At 34.9% G+C, this 25,169-nt stretch overlaps 1 protein-coding gene across 2 annotated transcripts in view; it reads right to left on the bottom strand.

Moving 5' to 3' along the window:
* Positions 1-212: 212 nt before the first annotated feature.
* LOC141448388 (uncharacterized) overlaps positions 213-25,169 on the bottom strand; it is a 38,629-nt gene continuing 13,672 nt past the window's right edge. For both annotated transcript variants that reach the window (XM_074116732.1, XM_074116731.1), the window contains exons 6-11: positions 12,587-12,661; positions 10,102-10,203; positions 6,915-7,145; positions 3,070-3,138; positions 882-974; positions 213-619 (exon numbers count right to left, since the gene is read on the bottom strand). In XM_074116732.1, coding sequence (XP_073972833.1) covers positions 408-619; positions 882-974; positions 3,070-3,138; positions 6,915-7,145; positions 10,102-10,203; positions 12,587-12,661 — 782 coding nt within the window. In that variant the 3' untranslated portion in view covers positions 213-407. The remainder of the gene's footprint in view (positions 620-881; positions 975-3,069; positions 3,139-6,914; positions 7,146-10,101; positions 10,204-12,586; positions 12,662-25,169) is intronic.

Here is a 25,169-nt window from a genome sequence, read left to right as displayed (position 1 = left end):
TCTTATGAGAGTAAGGGCCATTAAATTTTTTTTAAACAGACGTTTTTTCTATCAATCTTTAGTACGTCATTTTTAAATGAGTTTAAATGACTCGTAAAGTTCCCTCGCAATGCTTATGTTCAGGTCTCTTATCCCCTACTGCCGAAAAGTGAGTGCCCTGAAAAAATTTGAAACAAGTTGACATGGTTGTCTTAGAAGCAGAATAGAATAAATATAAACTAATTATATTGGCTTATTTATTTACTTTTTATTACACATACATTCTTTCCAATAATAATTTCATGAGCGAGGACTTTTATTTTATTTATTTTCGTTTCGCCCCGATTTTATCATAATAATTCTGTACAATAATAAGCATTCACAAAAAATAGTAAAATGTTTATTTGGCTAGTTCTAAAGATGTGCGCCTACGAATTGAGCACGGTGACATAGTCTCGCAGTGTAAGAAAATCAAAAGTATTGGTGTGCCTTTTGAAACATTTGAAACCGGTGTACCACAAAGCTGTTGCAGTCACTCTGAAACAGTCTATCTTTTCATTATTTTGTGATATCTCGTTCACTTTTAAGCATACTTTACCACTGTATCTCTTTTGGTCGTAACATTCGTTGTAGGTTCCATCTGTGAACAAGATATAAATTAGAATGTACAAATGAGGACAATCTATCTCCAAAAAAATTGAATTATTCCATCTTTCTTTTCTGAACGAGGAAGAAACCTAAAAAGAATGGTTCCTTTCCTCAATTATTTACTTAGAAAGATGATTGAAACTTAGGCTTTTTACAGAAGAATTTCATACGTATATTATTAAATAAAAGTTTCTTATATTAATTCAAAAGGATTTCATAATGCTTAGAACAAAACCTAGAATTGTGTAACCAACCTTTGAGATACACAGTTACTAAATATTGAAGAGAATAGAATGACAAGTAGCTTCCTGATGTTCCCAGTGGATAGAAATAGCCCCAGATGTATCCTGGAACAGAAGTAACCCATATCTTACTAATCTCACAAACCACCTGATATTCTCTAAATAATTTATAAGTTATTAATTTTAATTTAGTTCTGAGGGCGACCATGTTGACTTCTGATGAATTTTTTATTGGTTTACATTTTATCAGCCACGATATGAAAAGAAAAGTTGAAAATAAGCCTGCCTTAGACTTACCATACGTGCAGTGGTGATGGGGACTGTCTTATTTCGAAGGCGATTTGTCCCGTTATTTAATAAAAATCGAAAAGTTCCAAATATACACTGACCGCTACAAGCAAAATGTGATAAAATAAATTAAAGAATCAGGCGGGGCCAAGAGGACGGCAGCCCAGGAAACCAAATTTCAGAGGGCCTTAGAATCAGCTCAAAGGAACATGATTTTGAAAAAGATGATTCATATTAATGACATTGAATTTGTTAACAATATTCAGGTTGTAAACCCGCAGAGTTTGGGACTTTAGAGGTAATACCTACATGAAACCTCGATTGAAAACTTTCATAAAATCAATTTTTCGAAAAAAGTTACAAAGTTCAGTTGAGTTGGTTTATAAGAAAATCACAGAAGATAAAAAACAAATAAAAAAATTCACACTGCCAGACATTTTTGTCCCCTCAATTTCCGCATTTGAGTAACTCATTTAAGCCCTAGAAGTAAACTTAACAACCTTCTTCCCCCTAAATGTCCTTAATCAAATCTTCTTTGAAAAATGTTTCATACAAAAGTTGTAGAACTACATGTACACAATTAAAATTGAATTACAAAAAAAAATAAATCTGTAAAGTGATAATTTCTTTGAGAGAATTTCATTAGTTACTGTCAGCTCTCTTGGAGGTAACCAAATAATGAATTAAATTGAGCCTTTTGAGAGTTAAGTAGGCCAGTCTTAAGAAAATGTGTAGAATCCAGGTTAGTTTCATGTCGGATTGAAGAATAATCGATTATTACTATTATTATAAAATTGTGAAATTTTATTTTGCCGCAATTTGGCCTTTTCGGTTATAGGCAAATGCAGTATGAGACTTTATTTCCTGTTTTGTACAAATACTCGAAATTTTTCAGGTATGAGAGAAAAAAAATTATTAAATGTCTACCTTTTGTCGAACTTTTCTTTAATATATTTCTTCTTGGAGATGTGTAGGTTTTGTTGATTGAATCAGCCACTCTAATAGGCTAGAAGTTAGAGTTCAGAGAATTATTGTAGTATGAATTTTTCCATCCGCTACATAATGGGCACATTATAGCACTAAATTTGGTGAAGGAACTTAATTGCAGTCACTGTTTTTCTTTAGAAATAAAATGATAGTTTAATATTCAAAATGACGCCGACAAAAAGTAAAGTGTCATTTCATGCGGTTGTCTAATTTCACTACTGAATAAAAAGATGCCAAAAGGCGCTTTCTTCAATGCAAGTTGTATGATGAATTGTAACAATAATGTAACGCTTCTTTGGATACGATTAGCCACCAGAGAATTTATTTTTACAATCCCTTACAGGACTAAGTAAGAGAAATATTTTTGTTTTAAAGTCCCCAGTGTCCAGAAAAGAAGTTTAGCGAATCATTTTTTGAAAAAGACTATTTAACTGTTCAATTTTGATAGTCTTATATTTCAAGAAATATGGTGGCCAAGATTTTCTTTAAACTTGAATTCTTACTGTACTTAAGTAATTCTATAACTTTTATATTTTTCCCAAGAAAATTTGATTATTGGCTCAAACCATTATTGGTGTTGTTGGTGGGCTAGTCTTAAGTGCTTTTTCAGGGGGAGGAAAGAGATGAGATTGAAAGCAACTAGCATTAGTAAAAATGCTAAAACTATGAAAACTTGAGAATCGTTTTAAGAGAAAGCGGGGAGAGTAATCACAACAGATTTTTAATAATGTTTTTATGTTTACTGTAAACTTCTCTCTTTTATTAATTTTAGCCTTGAAGAAGGCAATTAACTGGCCGAAACTTGGTTGTGAAGAAGTTTTTCCATATTTCCACTGCTCTTAAATAGCCATTAAAAATTCATCATAAGTAATTCTTTTAATTGCTTGATGTAATTAATTAATTGATTTAATTTAGAACATATCACCTTCTATGTCGCTTAACCAGTAGGCGTGACATTTAATCGTAGATCCATTCGGCTTTGTGCATTTCATCTCTTTAAAAAAGACAAAGACAAAAGAAGGTTATAATCAAGAGTAAGAATAGTACAAAGTAAAACAATATTTTGTGAGTATTTACATATCTACAAAATTTCATTGTTATGCGCGGTATACTGTTTCTGAGTCTGAGGTTTTTTCGTTGCTGGGATAACAGGACTGGACGTTGTCGGTGGAGCCCAATTCTGAACTTTAGCATGACTAGAGGTTGGCTCTATTTTGAGATGGAAATGTATTTTACTTCTCTTAACCTCCCCTATTTGGAAGGAATGTAATTATGAGAAGAGCAGTAATAAATTTCTATTAACCCCTCTTAGTGGTAACAATTGTAATAGCAAAATAAAAGTTGTGTATTTATGTAAATATTTATTTAAATACGTATTTGTTTGAGTGTATATATGTGTCTATGTGAGAGAGTGAGGAGCGATTGTTGGTGCAGTAGTTATGAAGCGTGGCTTTGTAAGTGGGAGATCTCTTGTTGCCGTTGTTACCTTTTTTCTAAACAACGTAGCCTGAATGGGAGAACCAATTTTCTTGTATGAGGTGTCATTCGATTCAAAATTTTTTGCAGATGTGCCTGATGGGTGTTTCGACATTGCGCATATTGAAGCGGGGAGATTGCCCCATGTAATGTTAAAATTATTATTATTATTTTTAATTGTTTTATTATATTTTAATGATTTAAGGCAGTCCAAATTTGAGGTTATTGGCACCCGGTTAAAATAATTATTTACAATAACAGTAAATCTTCACTCGATTCGGTTTAAATTTGTCAGGGAAAGAGGAGTCAGGAACCTCCTTATGTTTAAATGCCACCACGAACTTAGTCCTATTAAGAGGAAGTATTGCAATCGTGGCGTATTTGCAGTTTAATCTCAGTTGATTGTGTGATCCATAATTAATAACATGCATCTCGACTTTGTTGTTTTAGTTCTAATGAATTACTTCTAATTAGAAAACAGATTTAATTTTTCCCCTTCTTCAGAGACTTACTTGAGAAGAAAATTGACCTCAAAATACCTCTCAAAACACCCCAAGAATTAGACAATACCGTTGATCACTTCACTGCCGCCATCCAGCAGAGTATCTGGCAAGCGACGACTAACTGCACCGCTAAACAACCTGCTCGCATACCTTATAACTTACCCCTCTATTTGCGCACACTCATAACTAACAAACGACGAACGAGATCTCTCTGGCAACGTACAAAATACCCATCTCATAAACAACAACTTAATCACCTGACAAACCAACTTAAAAAAGAACTCCGTAAATACTACAACAAACAATACACCGAATATACCAAATCTCTGACTACTGAAGACAACTCCCTTTGGGCTGCCACTAGACGTATTCTAAAATTTCAACCTACCTCCTCTTCTCTTCGTACTACTGACGGTTCCTGGGCTAAATGTGACTCGGAAAAAGCTGAACTATTTGCAACGCACCTTTCAACTGTCTTCATTCCGCATCCTGACGTTCTCAACTCACAACATACTCAAGACGTTATTAGGGACTTAGACATACCTTTACCTCTTTCTATGCCTCCAAAACCGTTCACACCCTCCCAAGTCAAGCAAGTCATTATTAATCTCAATAAAAAAAAGAGCCCTGGTTACGATCTAATTACTGCCAACATCCTACTCCAACTACCCAAAAAAGCAATAGTCTTCCTCACTACCATTTACAACTCTATTCTCAGAACTACTTACTACCCTATACTCTGGAAATTTTCTACAGTTCGAATGATACCCAAGCCCAACAAACCGACTCAACTACCTTCTTCCTATCGACCGATAAGCCTACTGCCTCTCTTGGGCAAAATATTCGAGAGACTTTTGTTACCACGCCTCTACGAAATTACAGAATCTCTCGAAATTATACCGGACCATCAGTTTGGTTTCAGAAGCTGCCACTCGACGATCCAGCAGGCCCATCGTGTTGTAGACACCATCGCTTCTTCACTCGAGCGAAAACAGTACTGCGCTGGAGTATTCCTCGATGTTTCGCAAGCCTTTGACCGAGTCTGGCACGAAGGTCTACTGTGGAAACTAAAACACATCCTTCCTAGCACTTATTACCTCATACTCAGCTCTTACCTCTCTGACAGATTCTTTCAAGTTCTTCAAGGCACTACTCACTCTTCCATCTATCCCGTCCTTGCTGGTGTGCCACAGGGAAGTGTCTTAGCTCCTCTTCTTTACACAATCTACACTGCCGACTTACCTTCTAACCTTAATACCTCTATTTACACCTTCGCTGACGACACTGCCATTCTCTCCACACACTCTGACCCTATCCTCGCAGTACGCTCACTACAGTCCCACCTTCACTCAATAGAACCTTGGTTAGAAAACTGGCGTATAAAAATTAACCCAACTAAATCTAAATACATAGTCTTCACACTCAAACGTCAAACTCCGCCACCTGTCTTCTTACATCACACACCTATCCCACCAGCCGACCATGTGCGGTACCTTGGAATGTACCTAGACAAGAGACTTACCTGGAACCCCCATACGAGACTTAAACGTACCGAACTAAACAAACGATACAAACTCCTAGCCAGGCTACTCGACAAACGCTCAAAACTCTCACTACAGAACAAACGACTACTCTATACAGCCCTTCTCACACCAATATGGACTTACGGACTCGAACTTTACGGTACAGCTAAAAAATCCAACCTCAATAGACTACAAACACTGCAATCCAAAATTCTCCGCCGCATACTAGACGCTCCATTCTATGTAAGCAACCACACTATACATACAGATCTCCAAATTCCACTTATCTCCGAACTTGCCAAAATTCGATACAAAAATTTTCACCAAAAACTCTCACTGCATCCCAACCCTTTAGCTGCAAACCTGTCTACAACTACGCTACCCTCCAATCCTCGAAGACGGCTGAGGCGCCGTTGGCCCCGTGACCAACTGGGTGACTAACGGCGGCCATCAATGGATGACCGTCATTCACGTATGCCACGCTATTGACATACTTTCATCGCATTTACCTATTGTACCTGTAGGTACAGGTGTAAATTTCATTAAAAGGATAATAAATAATAAATAAAATATAATTAGAAGTAAATTTAGTGCGGTCTGTAAAGAGAGAACACTGCTTGGGGGTAGTTAATGCATTAAGATAGGCGAAGATGCGTTTTTCGCTTATCTTATAGAGTGGGATGCTGACGGCCCTTAAATTAACTAAAATAATAAGAAAAAAACCGGTATCAATATTGGTTTGCCTTGCAACCGAACTACTCCTACAGGAATCGTACATTCTTACTGAAGAGGACACTAAACTCAAGGTATAATAACTTGATGTTCAGTGTCCTGTTGCGTCAAGCCGAGATCCTTCAGTAACATTTTTAACCAACCATAATGAGGATTGAACCGAACTTTGTCGGGTCTTTGTAGTATGAATGATCACAAATTGCCCTCTTTTTTAATACAGTTGTGAGTAAAAAAGTAAAGTAAAGTAATCGCCTATTTTTTCAGGCGGGGCTTAACGTCCAACTACCAATTAGGTGTCGTGGACGGATACTGTTGTGATTAAATGATAGATAAAATAAAGTTTCCAGTTAAAACTGCAATATATTGTAATTTTATTGAGAAATACATTATCTCACAAAAGAGGATAAATTATTTAGATTTAGTTTTGAGTAGGTTTCTACTTCTATTTCATAGCGCGGGTGACACAAAAATGTTACGCAGGCCCATGTTGAGCAGGCCTATTCTAAATATAAAAAATTCATGCAAATGTTACGCACCATCAACTATTTGAATGTTATCTTCTAATTTAAGATCTTTAATTTGTGTGTGAGCTTGCCATTGAAGACACTTGCCGTAGGCATATTGTTCTTCTGCGGAGTACAGTTTGTAGCAGAGATCCATACCAGTACCGTTAAATGGCATCCGCCTATACTTCACACATATATTACAATGTTTTTCAAGCGTACAGCTAAGTGGTGTACACTTGTTTCCTTCTTCTTCAGATTTACCTGTGAATAGAGTCAAGGAATCAAACGAAATCTGTCTAAAAAAATTGTCCCTCAATGTGGTACAGAAAAAATCTCTCTTCTTAAACAGACATTTACTACTCTTAAACATAAAATGAAGAGAATAAATATTTAGCTAAAATTAAAAAGGGAAAAATTGTAACATTATTTGAAAAGTAAGTTGGGTGAAGGGACCGGACCAGTAATTGACTGCTTAAGAAAAAATTCGAGTTTAAGGTAGAATAACTTCCGTTATTTTGGCTCCAGGTGAAGGTTGTAAAATTGTACCGCTCCAGTAGGATGTATTTTATTTTATTAATATTTTAAAAGCATTAAATTCGATCTTTACGTCAACCAAAAATGATTTTTTTTGGAAGTATGTCAATGACCCAGTAATTGACATACCGAATTTTCGGTGGAACCAGTGTTTGACATGGGGTGGGACCAGTAATTGACATACAAATATATTCATGAAACTCATAAGGTATGCATTCAAAATCACTTTTAAATCTAAATAAATCACTTAAATCACTTTTTCAATTGGATTTATAACAAAAATCGGTCTTATTCATAATTAATTACAATCAGTTTTTAAATAGGCAAACCTAAATAATCTAATATTTTTCATCGTTACCCTTTTTTATGCAGTTTTTGACGACCAACCCTTACACAACTGTCCTACTGGACAGTTTTAATTAAGTCCCCAAGCCAAGACAGGTAATTTGAATAACAGCCCTTACTTTCAATAGTACCAAGGAGATATTAGCTAACATACTTGTTAGATCGTACACAATGTCTGTCGGCTCGCTTTTATCTCTTTCTCTCAACTCTTCCGCTCTCTTATCCTTCCACGTTTCCGCTAAATATTTTGTTACTTAAACCTCTTTTTGGGAATTTTTTTTTGGTTCTCACTTTACCAAACTCTCTACTTCCGATTAGACTATGTGGTCACATCCTTGTTTTATCCATTCCGCCTATAACGTTGCTACTGATGGCATCTACGCGTCTTTGGGTTCGAGTTGTTGGTGCTTTCTAGTGAACAAAATTTCTCCTACGCTTCCCTTCTTTTGGAGCGCTTCGCTAATATTTTCCACAATCTGTACTGCCAGTGTCATTTGCTTCGAAACCAAACTATCTGAATGTAATTCATTCTTATTTTCTGCATCTAAACAGTATTTGATTGTTTATTATTACTGAGTTACCTCTTGGGCTCATTTATATATACACTGTGTGCACGTTAATCGCGTCCCGCCTCAGGTTGTAAGCATTCGCACTTACAACAGTAATAAATAAATGAAACATCAATGAAAAAAAAAACTAGATTAAAAAGTAAGTAATGTGTAACATCACAAAGTCACCAACTTCTCCACTTATGTTTAATTTCGCACCTGGTACTTCTCTTGAGGGGCTTCATTTTTCCCCTGGCCGTTTTATTTGATGGAATTCTATAGTTCAGCCATTTCCTCCCTTTCTTCTTTGGCATGTGGCAAGGACCCAAAACTGAGGGAGAATGAGAGATTTTCAAACTCCGATAAGTGGGCGTCGTTTTTATCAGTCACGTTGGCCTCGTGAAACTGTTCGGCGATCTCGACTATTCCAGTTTGTTGTTCATACATTGCTGTTCTCAACAGGATAATCATTCTGCATGCCCTCTTGAAATAAGGCGTACATTTGTTAATTCATTAATTTAAACATATTTTGTTGGAAGTTTTACTATTTATTTTATGTTGCCGATTTTTATCAATGATTTTATTTTACAATATATTGAATTTTTTATTATAATAAAATTTATCGACCTATCTTATTATTTTCCCAGGAAGTCAATCACTGGTCTCAAACAAAAAAGCTGTAGGACTAGTAATTGACATACATGTCAATTACTGGGCAGATTGCCGTTTCAAGGACCAGTGATTGACAGCACCATTTTAATCCTCAATGCTTCTTATAATTAAAAAAATAACTACATAAATGAAATCTACGAGCAATACTAATTATAACAGAACATTGATAACCACACGAATATATGAACAAATAAACGAAAAATAAGAAAAAAGAAAAATTATTTTCTTATCAATCCTCCTTAGCAACGGCTTGTTTTTTCCTTGATTTTGAACTTTTAACACAAATAACCTTCCACTGATACCAAGGAACCTTCCAATAATTAATATTTTTCTGGAACTGCTGCCCAAAGGTTTCTCAATAACGAAATTGAAAGAATCACCGCTAAAAACGGCTCATATCCCTTATAATACCAGTTTATTTCTGGTATGTCAATTACTGGTGCCCAGTCAATTACTGGTCCCTTCACCCTATATGTATTTACGTAGAAGTTCGTGGATTGAGTATTGTGCTGAAAAGTTAAAAAAAAGAATTGTAGTACATCAGAGGATTACAGAATTTTGGAATTTTTACAACTTAATTGCTAAATCAGGCATTTCAATTCATGTAAACAATAAAAAAAAATAATGCTCCCACAGGACAGGGGACAGAATAGGACTATTTTCCACAATGACGTAAGGGGAGACTGAAATAGTCAGAGGCGGCTAGCTTACAGACAAAATTGTTTTAAGGTTAGAATGGCATTGTCCCTTTATAAGAGGCAACATTAAGAAGTTAATTATTCAAAAATTAACTCAGCCCATCACAAAGAGATTGTCGACCACATCAAATAAGTTACACTGCAAATAAATAAATGAATCAAGCTGTCTTAAATTACGTTGGACTTAAGAGGAGTTAGATCGTGAAATAGCTTTGTTTAAACAATAATTGTGATTATACTAATACAGCTTTGCTAAAATGAGATACACAAGGTAATTAGCAAGTTTGCCAACCGTCTCAGTTTTTAGTTAATTAATTAAAATTGAAAAGAGTAAACACTCCCAATTATCTGCGCTACACCAACTATTTTCCAAGTTTGAATAGATAAAAATCGATATACACAATACTATTAGTTACTCACTTGTCAGTTTTATCTCCAACTTTTGAATGTTTTGTACCTTGACCGTAATGGTGGTATCAGGTATCCCTGTACGTTGTGGGACAGTGAGAACTGTTACATCAACTGTAACAGAACAGAATATCTTCAATTTCTCTCTCAATCACGCAAGAATATGTTTTCAAATAGTCGGCGAAGGTTTGTGCTTGGGATGTTTGGTTGCACAACTCCTCTTCTAATAGTTTTTTTCATTACAAAATTCATCATAAAATTTTCATCAATAAAAAAAAAAGAAGAAGAACTAGACATTTTTCTTGGACTAGAAAATTGAAAATTGAGTGAATTTCCATTTTCTTTTAATTTCATTAAATATGTGTTTCATTAGAAAAAATTATACACCATGTTCAAGATACAACATCCTTAATATTATTTATGACGGATTTATTTTTATGCTACAGTTATTTGGGCTGAAGGATCACAAAATAAAGAGAATCTGAAGATTATAGAATGAGATCAATGGCTATTTCGCTGGAAGCATCGTGCAATTATAGAAATTACACTGCCAATGAAATTAAAAATAGATCAGCATAAGGAACTCTACTCGGTTCCCAACAGATTTAAATAGAGAATCCTAATAACTGAAATTGATCTAGCAGTAACATGTGAGGTATGGCAACTCCGCGAATACAGATGCTGATGTTAAGTAAGTTGATGCAACTGTACCAGCTAAGAAATAAGATTTAACTAGTGATTTTACCATATTAACCGATGGCTGTAAGGTTGGATGCGACTTTCTTAGGGAATAGTGGATATATGTGGTATTTGAGAACAAATCGTAATTTTAGAGGACCTGATGCAATAACCAGGCCGAACAGTGGCGTGCATTGAAGTCACTACAACGGCTTGCGCAAGCTAAGCAGAATCTAGAACAAATTTGCGCTAGTTCTGACGTACCGTGATGTGCAATTTTCTGCTTAAGCAATCCAAACTCCTGCTTGATAGAGAGGACTAGAAAAGTGACTATAGCTCTTCAAGGACCAAACTTCAATGTTGGTTTAAGTGGGTGCGACCACATGTTGTGGATGGAAATGATCAAGCCGATTCGTTGGCTAAGGAAGCGGTTGCTGCTTTTGAACAGGATCTGCCATATACAATAAAGCCTCCTGAATCACTCCTAACAATCTCGTGGCAAAGTGAGAGAAATGTTGGCAGAATTCTTCCAGAAGGCGGATAGGTGGATAGGTACGCCAGAATGAAGCCATGCCCTCTAAGTCTGAAACTAACTGACATACTTTCAGGACATCCTTGGTTTACTTATAATAGACATCCAACTAGCAATCCCAGCTTCCAATTCGCCCCACCGACTTTTTCAAGTGTACTCAGTGATTGGTCAATTATTTATTGCAAAAATAATTAATTTTTCTCACACATTGTTTACCTTTAGGTATTCATCTAAAAAAAACAAAAAATTCATTCAAGTGGATTATTTGAATGTAAGTGTTAAAAAAAGGAGTTTATCCTAATGTTTTTTGGTATTGGAAAGGTGCGCAGCATCAAGGGTCCTTTGCACCTGACCAATACTGGAGAATAGACACTTTACTACACAGCCTACACCAATCTACCTATCCTAATTGCGAAGGGGGAAAAATGCTTTGGTAGATTCAAAATAATTAGTTAGGTGGTTACTCCAGGTTGAGAAATTTGGTTGGTTAGGTTACAAACGGGTAATTTCATTTGTCGGTTTAAGAAAGAAATGTTTAATATTTGTTTGCGTTTCTATCTAGATTACACACAAACAGACTCAAACTTATACTCAGCCAATTTGCTAAAAACCACATTCAGAGGACCCACAAAACGGATGTTTGAAAGAAACCACATTTGAAGGCTAATAGTTAACCATACTTCCCTTTATCTAGTGAAATAATAAATAATTATCTATTATTTTTAAATTTCAAAAAAGGGATAAAGTGCATTCAGTAAACTTGTACATTCGTAACGGATTTTTTTTTCTGACTTGGAACTTTAGTTATACATTTATTTCCCCATTATGAAGATTTAAGTCAACAATACCGTGCATCGACTAAAATGGTACTTCAGATGGAACCGCTCCCACTCCAATTAATTGGATGAAACTTCCCTTAATATTACTTAATCATATTTTGATTTTTTGTTTTTTCAATAAAAGTGGTTGGCCAACAGGAGTGCAATGTAAATGAGGTCTTAAAGGAAATCGTTGGAGTCATCTTCGAGAGAATTTCAAAGAAGTACAAAAAATCTTTCTGGTCGCTAAGTTTACAGTCGCATCTCTTGCAGGCATCAAAATATAAATATAAAGATTCTACTTCCTAAAATTATTCATTTTTTAGATATTCTGTTCAGACACACACACTCAGATCATTTTTTTAAAAACATTTTTTCGAATTCAAGGGACTGCAAATGGACATTTCCAGTGAAAACAGGAAATAGGAAATTTGAGATGATCAAAACTCTAGAAAGTAAAATATATTACCTTTATGTTTAATTGAGGCAGCAATGGTGACGCTACACTCAGATGTCCCTCCAGTCTCCTTGCATCCTTGCATCGCTGTAAATATTAAAAAAAAAATAAATAAATGTTGGAAAATTATAATTGCTTAACAATTACCTACATGTACTGTAAGAAACTAATTTGTAGAAGAGTCACATACGTAATACCACAACCAAAATGGCATTTCTTAATGCGGAAGTGTAATCGGCAAATGGCAATTACTCCCAGCTTCACATTCTGCGATCAGCTAATTATTCGTACTAGTTGTAAATACGAGTAGAAGGATCTCCGTACCAACGTTGAGTACAAATAGCTGATTATTCGTAACTTCAGAAAAAAATATACAATTAATTATTCGTACGTATTAAAACTGTTTAAAACTGTCCGGTAGGACAGTTGTATAAGGGTTGACCATCAAAAACTGCACGAAAAAGCGTAACGTTGAAAAACACCCAACTTTGACAATTTTTTTCTCTTTTTCTATAAAAGATAAAATTCCCAAATTTTCTTTAAATCTTACTCCAAACCCTCCTTTATAACTGTAATTTTTTTGCAACCACCCAGATCTAATAGGTTTCGAGAAAAAAGTTGCCGAAAATGAGCAAAAACGGCTTTTTCAAAAAATGTTCTTGTTCTTGTTCTTCTTGTTGTTCTTCTTGTTCTTCTTGTTGTTACCTTTTTTGTAAACAACGTAGCGCCTAAACGCGAGAACCGATTTTCATGAATGAGGTGTCATTCGATTCGGAATTTTATGTAGATGTGCCTTTTGGGGGTCTCGGCGCTGTACATCGAATGGGAGAGGAGTTAGCCCCCTTTATGTAAGGCCCCCTCCAAAATTATTATTACTAATTACTCTGTAAATCTTGTCCCGATTTTGATAAAATTTGGTAGGATGATAGGATTAGGGCTCCCCTACGTAACAATAAAGCGACGATCTGCTCTTACACTTGTTAAGGGGAAGTATAGCAATCATTTCAAATTATCGACATGTGAACCGATTTTCATGAATGGTCATTCGAATCGAAATTTTGTACAGATTTTCACTTTAAAAGTCTCGACGCTTTGCCTCATAAGGAGGGGAGTTTGCCCCACCCAAATAAGGCCCTTTCTAAAACTATTATTACCAATATTTCTACAAAGCTTAGTCCGATTTTGATAAAATTTAGCACGAAGAAGTGATTAAAGTTCCTCTACGTGGCTGTGAAGTGCCATCATGCTGTTACACCTACTAAGAGGAAGTACTACAATCGTTAAAATTAACAATGAGTGAACCGATTTACATCAATGAATTGTCGTTCGATTCAAAATCTTTGCCTCTTTGCCTTTTAGGGAGAATTACTGTAATCGCAGTTTATTTTTCTTGCTCCTCTTAAAAGGAAGTACTGAAATCGCAGTTTAATTTTGCTATTTACATACAAATACCTTTCTATTTTATTCAAAACGCTTTCTAAAAAAAATTTGTTATTGAGGATGGTTTGGGGACCGCAACTATAATCATTCTTTAAAAAGATCTCTCCAGTGGTAGTTTCGGTTCCGACTTAACATCTTATCAGGTTATAATAATAGAATTTCTTATTCTAAATTTTAAAAAAATCTGTAAAGCAGATATGTAACTTTGTAAAATAGGCAAAAAGGAAAATCTATCTAAAAGGTACAAAAATCTCCTTAACAAAAACTTACAGTTTAAAATGTTAAGTATAAGGGTTGATTAAACGCCAAAAGGTACACAAATCAGCAGTACCCAACATTTCATTAATACTTCATTGATATTATTTAAGAACCCAAATTTCATGAATACTTCATTGATATTATTTAAGTAATTTTACTGCATTAATTTTCATTAATATTTCTTAGAATTTATTAGATGTCACAGACCCTTATGCTGGCCAGTTCATTCATAATATTTTTTTGTTATAATTATGATTAAATGTATATTATATCTTCGTTATTTAATAGGTACTTTATTTTAACTCTATTCCAAATTATTCTTCTGATTTATCTTTAATAAGCCCTTTTTTCTGAGTAGTCATATATGCATGCATGTTAAAGTGGAAAAAGACAAAGTTAGAGTCGACTATTGTTTAAATTTGAATCACGGAGGATATAAAACAATGTTTCAGTCTTGAATTCGTCTTACCAAAATATTCGTGAGCACAAATAACACACAGTTAATAACAAGTAGAGTATTCAACAATAATTATTCATTTCTCAATAATTTAATTTAGTCCCCCTAATTTTACTTATAGTAAAATACTGGAATAATTAGCTGTCCTAAAAAATATGTATATTTTATTTATTTTATATTACATATATACAACATTGTGGGAAGAACACCTAGATATAGAATGTAATTGAAGAAAACTATATTATTTGCGATAAAGCCAGATAATTATTACCTATTATTATAAACGTTTGACTGCTACATAAAATAACAATTACTTTAATCGAAGAATGAACTTAAACCGACGATTTTTATTTAAAAATAAATAAATAAAATAAAATCATTGATGAATGTTGGTTTAAGCATTTTTTAAAAAAGTTTTTGAATTTTTTAGCCTCATAATTTTTTTAATTTTTTTTATAACGTTTTTCTTTTTAACCTTTAATTAATACTTTGATTATTATAGATAAATAGATATTATAGTCAATCTACAGTGCTACTTGAACAAATATTTGTAGATGAAAGTGGCCAGCATAAGGGTCTGTGACATCTAATAAATTCTAAGAAATATTAATGAAAATTAATGCAGTAAAATTACTTAAATAATATCAATGAAGTATTCATGAAATTTGGGTTCTTAAATAATATCAATGAAGTATTAATGAAATGTTGGGTACTGCTGATTTGTGTACCTTTTGGCGTTTAATCAACCCTTATACTTAACAATTTAAACTGTAAGTTTTTGTTAAGGAGATTAATTATTACATCGTAAAAAATAGGAAACGAAACTTTACCGCTTCCAAGAAGCAATGATTTTGAAATAAATTTGAAATTGAGGAGTCTTATAATTGTAAAGGAGGTCCAAAAAATGTAGGCGAAACAGTTGACATTTAAGCAAATAGAGAGAAAAAATAATTATCTCTCTTACCAAATTTATCACAATTAAAGGTTACTACTGTACTAATTTCTGAGATTTTTAATGGCTTCTTTGGCCAACAACTTTTTAATTTTAAAACAAATAATGGTGATCTAAGATAGTTCCTGAAGTTGAGCATGATTACCGTCATTGGCAAAAGTTTTAATATCCGGATCTCGGATTAAGTAGAATCGGTAATAAATAATAAATACCGTCCGTTGTCTTATGGACAAAACATCAAATTACCTGGATAGGTGCCTATTTCGGTACCAGCAGCTACAAGCGGAATCAGTATAGCCAGCGTCAGTGGGTGCATCGTAGCAACTATCGCCACAATTTGAGTGCGCAGATATGACTTCCTAAAAAAAGTGGGATAGGTATTTAATGATTCCCTCTCAGTGACCAATTTGAACGTCATCTGAAATCAGTGTTGTTACGCCACCCTCTACAAATACAAACACCTCTGGAGAAGGCAAGCTCAGTGATGACAAGGGTGGGGGTAAGGAGAAAAGGGAAAACAAGGAAGAGGCAATATGATGAATAATAATAATCAAATAAAAATAAAAGTGATTAGAATTAAAGTTAAAATAATACTTTTATAATAAGGGGAAATAAATAAATAAATTTAGAATAAAAAAAATTAGTTACCTAGTAACAGCTTCTCAGTTATCAAATCTGCGTGGTGCGCCCTGCTGGCCGATACTCTAACCAGATAGCTACTTCTTTAAATAATTACAGTTTAAAAAGTTAAGTATAAGGGTTGATTAAACGCCAAAAGGTACACAAATCAGCAAGTACCCAACATTTCATTAATACTTCATTGATATTATTTAAGTAATTTTACCGCATTAATTTTCATTAATATTTTTTAAGAATTTATTAGATGTCACAGACCCTTATGCTGGCCATTTTCATCTACAAAATATTTGTTCAAGTAGCACACCATTTAACTTAGATTGACTGTAATATCTATTTATCTATAATAATCAAACTATTGATTACAGGTAAAAAAGAAAACGTTATAATAAATAAAAAAATATGAGGCTAAAAAATTCATACATTTTTTTAAAAATTGCTTACACCAACATTCATCAATGATTTTATTTATTTATTTTTATTTTTAAATAAAAATCGTCGGTTTAAGTTCATTCTTCGATTAAATTGTTACTTTATGTAGTAGTCAATCTGGCTTTATCGTAAATAATATAGTTTTCTTCAATTACATTTTCCATCTAGGTGTTCTTCCCACAATGTTGTGTATATGTAATATAAAATAAATAAGATATGCATATTTTTAGGACAGCTAATTATTCCAGTATTTTACTATAAGTAAAATTAGGGGAACTAAATTAAATTACAATTGAGAAATGAATAAATAATGTTGAATAATCTACTTGTTAGTAACTGTGTGTTATTTGTCCTCACGAATATTTCGGTAAGACGAATTCAAGACTGAAATATTGTTTTAAATCCTCCGTGATTCAAATTTAAACAGTAGCCGACTCTAAATTTGTCTTTTTCTAATTTAACATGCATGTATATGTGACAACTTCAGAATAAAGGGCACATTAAAGAGAAATCAGAAGAATAATTTGGAATAGAGTTAAAATAAAGTACGTATTTATACGAAGATATAATATAAATTTTATCACAATTATAACTATTATGAATGAACTGGCCAGCATAAGGGTATGTGACATCTAATAAATTCTTAAAAAATATTAATGAAAATTAATGCGGTAAAATTACTTAAATAATATCAATGAAGTATTAATGAAATGTTGGATACTTGCTGATTTGTGTACCTTTTGGCGTTTAATCAACCCTTATACTTAACTTTTTAAACTGTAAGTTTTTGTTAAGGAGATTTTTGTACCTTTTGGATAGATTTTCCTTTTTGTCTATTAGCAAAGTTACGTCTGCTTTACAGATTTTTTTAAAATTTGGAATAAGCTATTCTATCATTATAACCTGATAAGGTGTTAAATCGGAACCGTAACTACCACTGGAGAGATCTTTTTGGTCCCCAAACCATCCTCAATAACCATCTTTTTGAGAAAGCGTTTTGAATAAAATAGGAAGGTATTTGTACGTAAATAGCAAAATTAAACTGCGATTTCAGTACTTCCTTTTAAGAGGAGCAAGAAAAATAAACTGCGATTACAGTACTTCTCCCTAAAAGGGAAAGATTTTGAATCGAACGACAATTCATTGATGTAAATCGGTTCACTCATTGATAATTTTAACGATTGCAGTACTTCCTCTTAGTAGGTGTAAGAGCATGATGGCACTTCACAGCCACGTAGAGGAGCTTTAATCACTTCTTCGTGCTAAATTTTATCAAAATCGGATTAAGCTTTGTAGAAATATTGGTAATAATAGTTTTAGAAAGGGCCTTATTTGGGTGGGGCGAACTCCCCTCCTTATGAGGCATAGCGTCGAGACTTTTAAAGTACAAATCTGTACAAAATTTCGATTCGAATGACACTTCATTCATGAAAATCGGTTCACGTGTCGATAATTTGAAACGATTGCTATACTTCCCCTTAACAAGTGTTAGAGCTGATCGCCGCTTTAATGTTACATAGGGGAGCCCTAACCCTATCATCCTACCAAATTTTATCAAAATCGGGCCAAGATTTACAGAGTAATTAGTAATAATAATTTTGGAGGGGGCCTTACATAAAGGGGGCTAACTCCTCTCCCATTCGATGTACAGCGCCGAGACCCCCAAAAGGCACATCTACATAAAATTCCGAATGGAATGACACCTCATTCATGAAAATCGGTTCTCGCGTTTAGGCGCTACGTTGTTTACAAAAAAGGTAACAACAAGAAGAACAAGAAGAACAACAAGAAGAACAAGAACAAGAACATTTTTTGAAAAAGCCGTTTTTGCTCATTTTCGGCAACTTTTTTCTCGAAACCTATAAGATCTGGGTGGTTGCAAAAAAATTACAGTTATAAAGGATGGTTTGGAGTAAGATTTAAAGAAAATTTGGGAATTTTATCTTTTATAGAAAAATAGAAAAAAATTGTCAAAGTTGGGTGTTTTTCAACGTTACGCTTTTTCGTGCAGTTTTTATGGTCAACCCTTATACAACTGTCCTACCGGACAGTTTTAATTAAATTTATTGTCCATGTGAGGTGTTGCCAGGGGTTTAAATAAAGGTTCAGGGTTATGAAAATATTATTATTGATCCCAACAAAAAAAGTCTTTTTACAAAAAAAAATACAATACACAAACCTAAACCCTTCTAATTTTAGGGGAAAATTCAAAACTTGATTAATAAAGGTAATGAAATAATTGTCATCGATATAACCAGTAATCTAGTCTCACTCTTAACTATATTTTCTACACTTACAGCCAATCCCAGGCCTGGTTTTGTTATTAACTGCACAGTCTACTTAGGAGGATGCTCACACAACTCAGGTGCTGTTCCTTCGAGAAGTAGAGATTCCATACATCTTTTATATTGCTAAATTTTTGGGCGAGTGCCTCTTTCGACATGACGTCCAGCTCATCTGACTGGGTGTTGTTCTGTTGGAGGTTACCGTTGAATACTAGAAGTTCACGCCCAAAATTTAGGTATGTGGGTGTAAATCCAGTAGTTTCATGTTTGCTTAGGGCGAATGCTATTTTCTGCAGCATCTTATCCCAATGTTTCTGGTTATCATTGATGTATGCTCTGATGGCTGTTTTAACGACGCGATTTACCCTCTCTGTGGGGTTGCTTTGCGGATGGTAATATGTTGTCCGAACTGCCTTGACTCCATAGTTCTCTAATAAGGTCGTAAATTCCTTACTCAGGAACTGAGAGCCATTGTCGGTTACAGCGACCTTAGACGCTCGAAACACTAAAAATACTTGGTCCTTCACAAATTTAGCTATAGATTTAGAGGTGGCCTGTCTCAATGGGTGAAGTAGCACATATTTTGTAAAATAATCGCAGACCACTAGTATAAAACGATGTTGCTGAGAACTCCTGGGCAATGGACTCATAATATCCATGGTGACGTCTTCCCATGGCTGCGAAACTTTGCGTTGTTCCCCATAATACCCAGCAAGTTTCTGCTGCTCTGGCTTATTCGCCATGCAGGTAGGACAACGCTTGACGTACCGTGCTACATCGCTCGTCATGCCTGGCCAATAGTATCTCTGCGCTATCCTTCCCTTAGTCTTGAAAATCCCTAGGTGCCCTGCCGTCGGATTATCATGACATTCCTTTAATACCTCCATCCGCTGATATTTTGGGATAACCAACTTCCAGGGGTCTTCTGTTTCTAAGAAATCCTTGGCATCCTTGACATATTTTCGTAGAACTCCATTGTCTAGATTCCATAAGGGGTACTTTTCGCGGCATGCTTCTATTTCGACTTTCATCTTTTCATACCAAGCATCACGCCTAAAAGTCTGTAATAGCGCTTAGCAATCCCTCATTCACTCTAGAGAGTGCGTCCGCCGCCTTATTTAACTTCCCGGCACAATGCATGATTTCAAACTCTTGTTCCTGAAACTGCAGAGCCCCTTCCTAGCCTGCCACTGGGATCTTTCAACGCCATTAACCACTTCAGAGAAAATCTTGGAAAATTGATTTTTATGAGGTAGTTCAGGAGGGATGGAGATAGGCTCCTCTGTAATAGAGTCATTTTAATGCAAAGGTGAAAGAACCGTAGCTAAAAGTAAATCCCAAACAAACACTGATGTTGTGGGTCATTCTTTACTTAAATAACAAATGGTTTACGTATTTCGTGAATTTATTTAATATTATTTTGTTAATAAAATTGAAATTCGAGTTCCTAGGTTTCGAACCAAGTTCTAAATTATTTAGAACGCGCACAAAAAAAAAAAACGAAATCCTCATCAATGTTGAATATTCTGACTTAGAACGCAGTAAATACAATAATCGGCATTTGCGTAGATGTAAATAATCTACATTATACTAAATTTTAATCACTTGCGTAAACCATGTTGCAAATATGTACACTTCTCAAATCTCAAATATTAGATCTGAGTACATTAAATAAAAGCCGAACTTAAAATAGAATTAATCCAAACAGAATTAAAATCAACAGAAAGAAAATCTGCTACTCAGCAAATGCCTATACATTCCCCCCCCCCCAAATACGTTATTCCAGCATGTACTATTTAGACGTTCTCTGCATGGGTACCTTCAATACAAAAACTTTTTTTAACTAGTTCTAATTAAATTAGAATCTATGATTAAAATACTCTCACACTTTATCTCAGTGTAGGGTACGACTATCTCTGTTTACTCCTCTTTAGGAAGAAGATATTCAGATCAGTGTGGATGGTTTGATTGGACATAAACGGCGTTTACTGTTTTACGAAGGATTTGGAATTGAAGGGCCAGGATACGGTCCGAGCTGAATTTTCCTAGAATACACTACGCATATGTTCTTTGTAGCATATTATTAGAGAACTTTTATGTTTTCGTACAGTTTCAGGGCACGCCACTAATTCTAAAGGTGAGAAAATCTGCTTCATCATTTTAAACAGTTAAACCTCCTGGGTATCATTTCCTGCGCACAGTATACCAAGAAACGGTTGAACTTTCTAACAAGCTACTTTATATAATCCTAAAGAACTTTGAATGCTAGGTGCTTCGAGTGGCCAAGTCCTCAGTAAACTTAGTGACTTTGTAAACAAAAAAGGTGATCAGGAGAGTACCAGCAAACTTGTTGCGGAAGGAAGCTAGTTTTATTTTATTTCGTGTATATCAACGCCGCTGTCATTTTATGGGCAATCTAAGACGTTGCTGGAATACAGCAACAGTCAGACCTTAGTTGTAAATACGTAGTTGCTACAGTTTGATTGAACATCAACAGCAAACTGAATGCAGAAGATGATTTAGTAATTCTGCCTACCGAGAAGAAAAACTGGAAATCTTAAATTCATTGGTGAATCCAATTCCCTTCTCTCAATCCTAGTAAGAGGAAGTATAGCGATCGTGTTAAATTTTCCAAATCGAGTTTTAGCCGAAAATTCATTCACTTGGAAGCTCCAACTTTCTCTTTCGATTTTACAAGTTTTAACCTGGATAATTAAGGGGGTTTTCCTGAATGTACAATTACCAACGTCCCTAGTGAACGGATGCACATTTCCTTCGCAACCGGAATATAACGCATTTCTCTTCTGGAATCAGGAGAGGGTCCTGCCATATCGATGGCTATCCTCTTGCACGGAACTCCTACCTTGTATTGCCTCAGGGCACCATGGGTTTCGCGGCTGGGTCCCTTCCTTGCTGCCCACTCGGTGCAACAACTAGCCCAGTCTGCACCATCTTCTTGGTAGCCTACCCAAGAGAGCCGCTGCTTCCGCTTGGCCCATGCCCTCTTCACTCCAAAGTGACTCCCGGTGATACCTCCGTGAATGTCCGATAGCTCCTCTTCCCTTCTCGAACCTGGCAGGATTACCCGATCTCCCCCTTCTTTCCTGTCCACACTTTTCCGGTCTTGCGACAAAATGCCAACTTCAATGGCGAGCGAATTCCGCTGAGCACAGTAGCTCTGTACGTCCCGACTGCTGGGTGCAATCTCTTTCCGGACAATTTAACCACAATAGATAATTTTATTACTATTTTATTGTAATTAAGATTTTATTTTTGGCCAATTACCTGATAATACGTGATAAACCTGAGTTATATATGAGTTATTAAAACTGTCCGGTAGGACAGTTGTATAGGGATTGGTCGTCAAAAACTGCACGAAAAAGCGAAACGTTGAAAAACACCCAACTTTGACAACTTTTTTCTCTTTTTCTATAAAAGATAAAATTCCCAAATTTTCATTAAAATATAGGGCAAACCCTCCTTTATAACTGTAATTTTTTTGCAACCACCCAGATCTAATAGATTACGAGAAAAAAGTTGCCGAAAATGAGCAAAAACGGCATTTTCAGAAATTTTTGTTGTTGTTGCTCTTGTCCTTGATCTTCTTGTTGTTGTTACCTTTTTTGTAAACTACGTAGCGCCTAAACGCGTGTAGATACAATACGAACCTGAAGATCTAAAAAGTTCTAGAAAAATGTTTTTGGAAATGATGAGTGTTGCTTTACTACCTGTTTAATTCGAGCAACAATGATCCTGTTTTGAAACTCCGAGTAGGGAGATACACGGGAAGGCCAAGCAAGTGTGTTTGTGTGTTCTCCAGACTTTATTAAACTTGGGATGTTGCCCGCCACTACTTATTCCATTGGAGCAGCCATTTATGCATGTTTTAACGTTCCAAGAAAGTTCTCCAGTTCAATATCCACAGGGTATTGTTTCTGAACACTGCATTACTCAATCCAACATCCATATGAGATTTGCTCTCTTACATTATTCCTTTCAGCATCTCCAGCAGGACATCTGCATGTGCGTGAATATTTCTCATATTATAATAAAAGATTTTTTTTTTTTTGCAAGGATGTAATCAAACTGGTTTTGGTTTAGGGGAATAAGATATGCAGCCCGCCAGCCATGATGGCATGTATTATCAGCCGCCAGTAACAGTAATGTGGTTGAGTGGGGGCGGAGATATTGCTTCATCTCGGCCGTAGCTCATCTCACACCGCCTCCACTTCCATCTCTGGTACATTCAGTCGCTTCCTTCCACTTCACATTCTATTCTTTTATTCGTCTCCAGAATCTCAGTTTCTAGACCTCAAGATTCCAATTTCTCCGCTACCATACTGGTTTTATTTGTTGATTCTGATAGAGGGGTAGGAGTGCTGGGCTACGTTAAGCTTACCAAATTACGTTAAGCTGATTTTTTTTAACTCCCAAAAAAATCTGGTACGATTTAACGATTTTCTATTCTACAGTTTACGTATTAACAATTTAATGAGAACAAGCTTCAGTACACGTTTAACATTTACGTAAAGGAACTGTATTGGTTAAGTAATGCTGGGGGGAGCTTGCAGCTAAGCTTATTATCTTTCGAATAAATGATCCTCGCTTAGAACCCCGCTTAAAGAAAAAAGTTTCAAATAGACCTGATCCATGGGCATGTCTAAACATGCATATAATGTTAATGATAGTAAATTAAAAAAATTCTATTCTTTAAAAAGGCACTTCCTGTGGAACAAATTCATATTCCACACATTCACTTTAAGGGAAATCTAACCACCTCCTCTCTCAGAAGAAGCCTTAGTCGATTCTTTGGAGAGATGTTAAAAAAAAATCTTAAATTAGAATCCTTATACAACTGTCCTGTTTTACTGTAGTAAGTAAAAAAGCAGTCATTTATTCTGATTCAGTAGTTTTCCCTTGGATTTCCCTTCACTATTACTTGTGCACTGCTCTTGGCTTTCCACAACCTCAGATCAATCAATCACTGGAAACGGTGTTCTACATTTACACCTACATATCGTGATGTATATATATAATCTAACTCTTCTTCCTCGATCTGCTGTCAACTTCATTCCCTCACGCTTTCCCGTTTACCTTTAATCCAGCTGGAAAACTCATTTTATTTCCTTTCCTTTATTTATCCTTTATTTCCTCTAAATAAATTTCCACTCTTTCACGCTTCCATTTCTTTCATAGAACTTTATATCTTTGAATGACTAACCCACTGAAGGATGGGTTCTTCACTTTTTACACTCTCTTGCTGCTCCAATTTTTAGTTTGCTCCAGAAATGAGATGAGGTCCTTTGAGGACATATCTGAGTTAAACCAGATCAGAGAGACGAGACTCCTATAGGGGCATAAACCTAATTCATTGTGTAGAATAAAAGTCCCTTTGAGCTAATGTAGCTCAACGTTTTCTACTTTCTGGTACAGCTGACAGGTCTGTTAGTTTATTAATAATTTACAAGCTACAAATTTTAAAAAATTACTACTTTAATTGAGACACAAATTTTCACAACAATTAAAAAAATAAATATTGTTTCTCCAAACCCCTAAAATAAGCGGGTACTCGGCTACATAACTTTTTCGTACTCAAAACGGTCCAGTGGAATCCCAAAATCACTTTCTTATGAGAGTAAGAGAAATTAAACTTTTTTTAAACAGACGTTTTTTCTGATAAATCTATCAATCTTTATTTCGTCATTTTTAAATGAAGTTGAGAAAAAAGAGTCTCTTTTCTTTGCCTCAATGCTTAAAAGACATTAATGACACCGTGAACACCTTTATTACCTTCTGCAACCAAACTTATGTTCAGGTCTCTTATCCCCTACCGCATAAAAGTGAGTGCCCTGGAAAAATTTGAAACAAGTTGTCCTAGAAGCAGAATAGAATAAATAATAAACTAATTTTAGTGGCTTATTTATTTACTTTTTATTACACATACATATGTTCATTCTTTCCAATAATAATTTCATGAGTGAGAACTTTTATTTTATTTATTTATTTTCTTTCGCCCCGATTTTATTATAAAGTTCTGTATAATAGAATTTATATATAGAATATATATAAATCTGTGGCTTGGTGCAAGAAGTGCCAATATCAGATTTTGGTAAAAATGAGTAAAAAATCTGTTTT

This window comes from Rhodnius prolixus, unplaced genomic scaffold, assembly GCF_049639745.1.
Source record: "Rhodnius prolixus isolate KJV_2025 unplaced genomic scaffold, Rpr scaffold_25, whole genome shotgun sequence".
Classification (NCBI taxonomy): Eukaryota; Metazoa; Arthropoda; class Insecta; order Hemiptera; family Reduviidae; genus Rhodnius; species Rhodnius prolixus.
The sequence above is the reverse complement of the archived record's forward strand: the minus strand, read 5'-3'. Positions and strand labels throughout refer to the sequence as shown.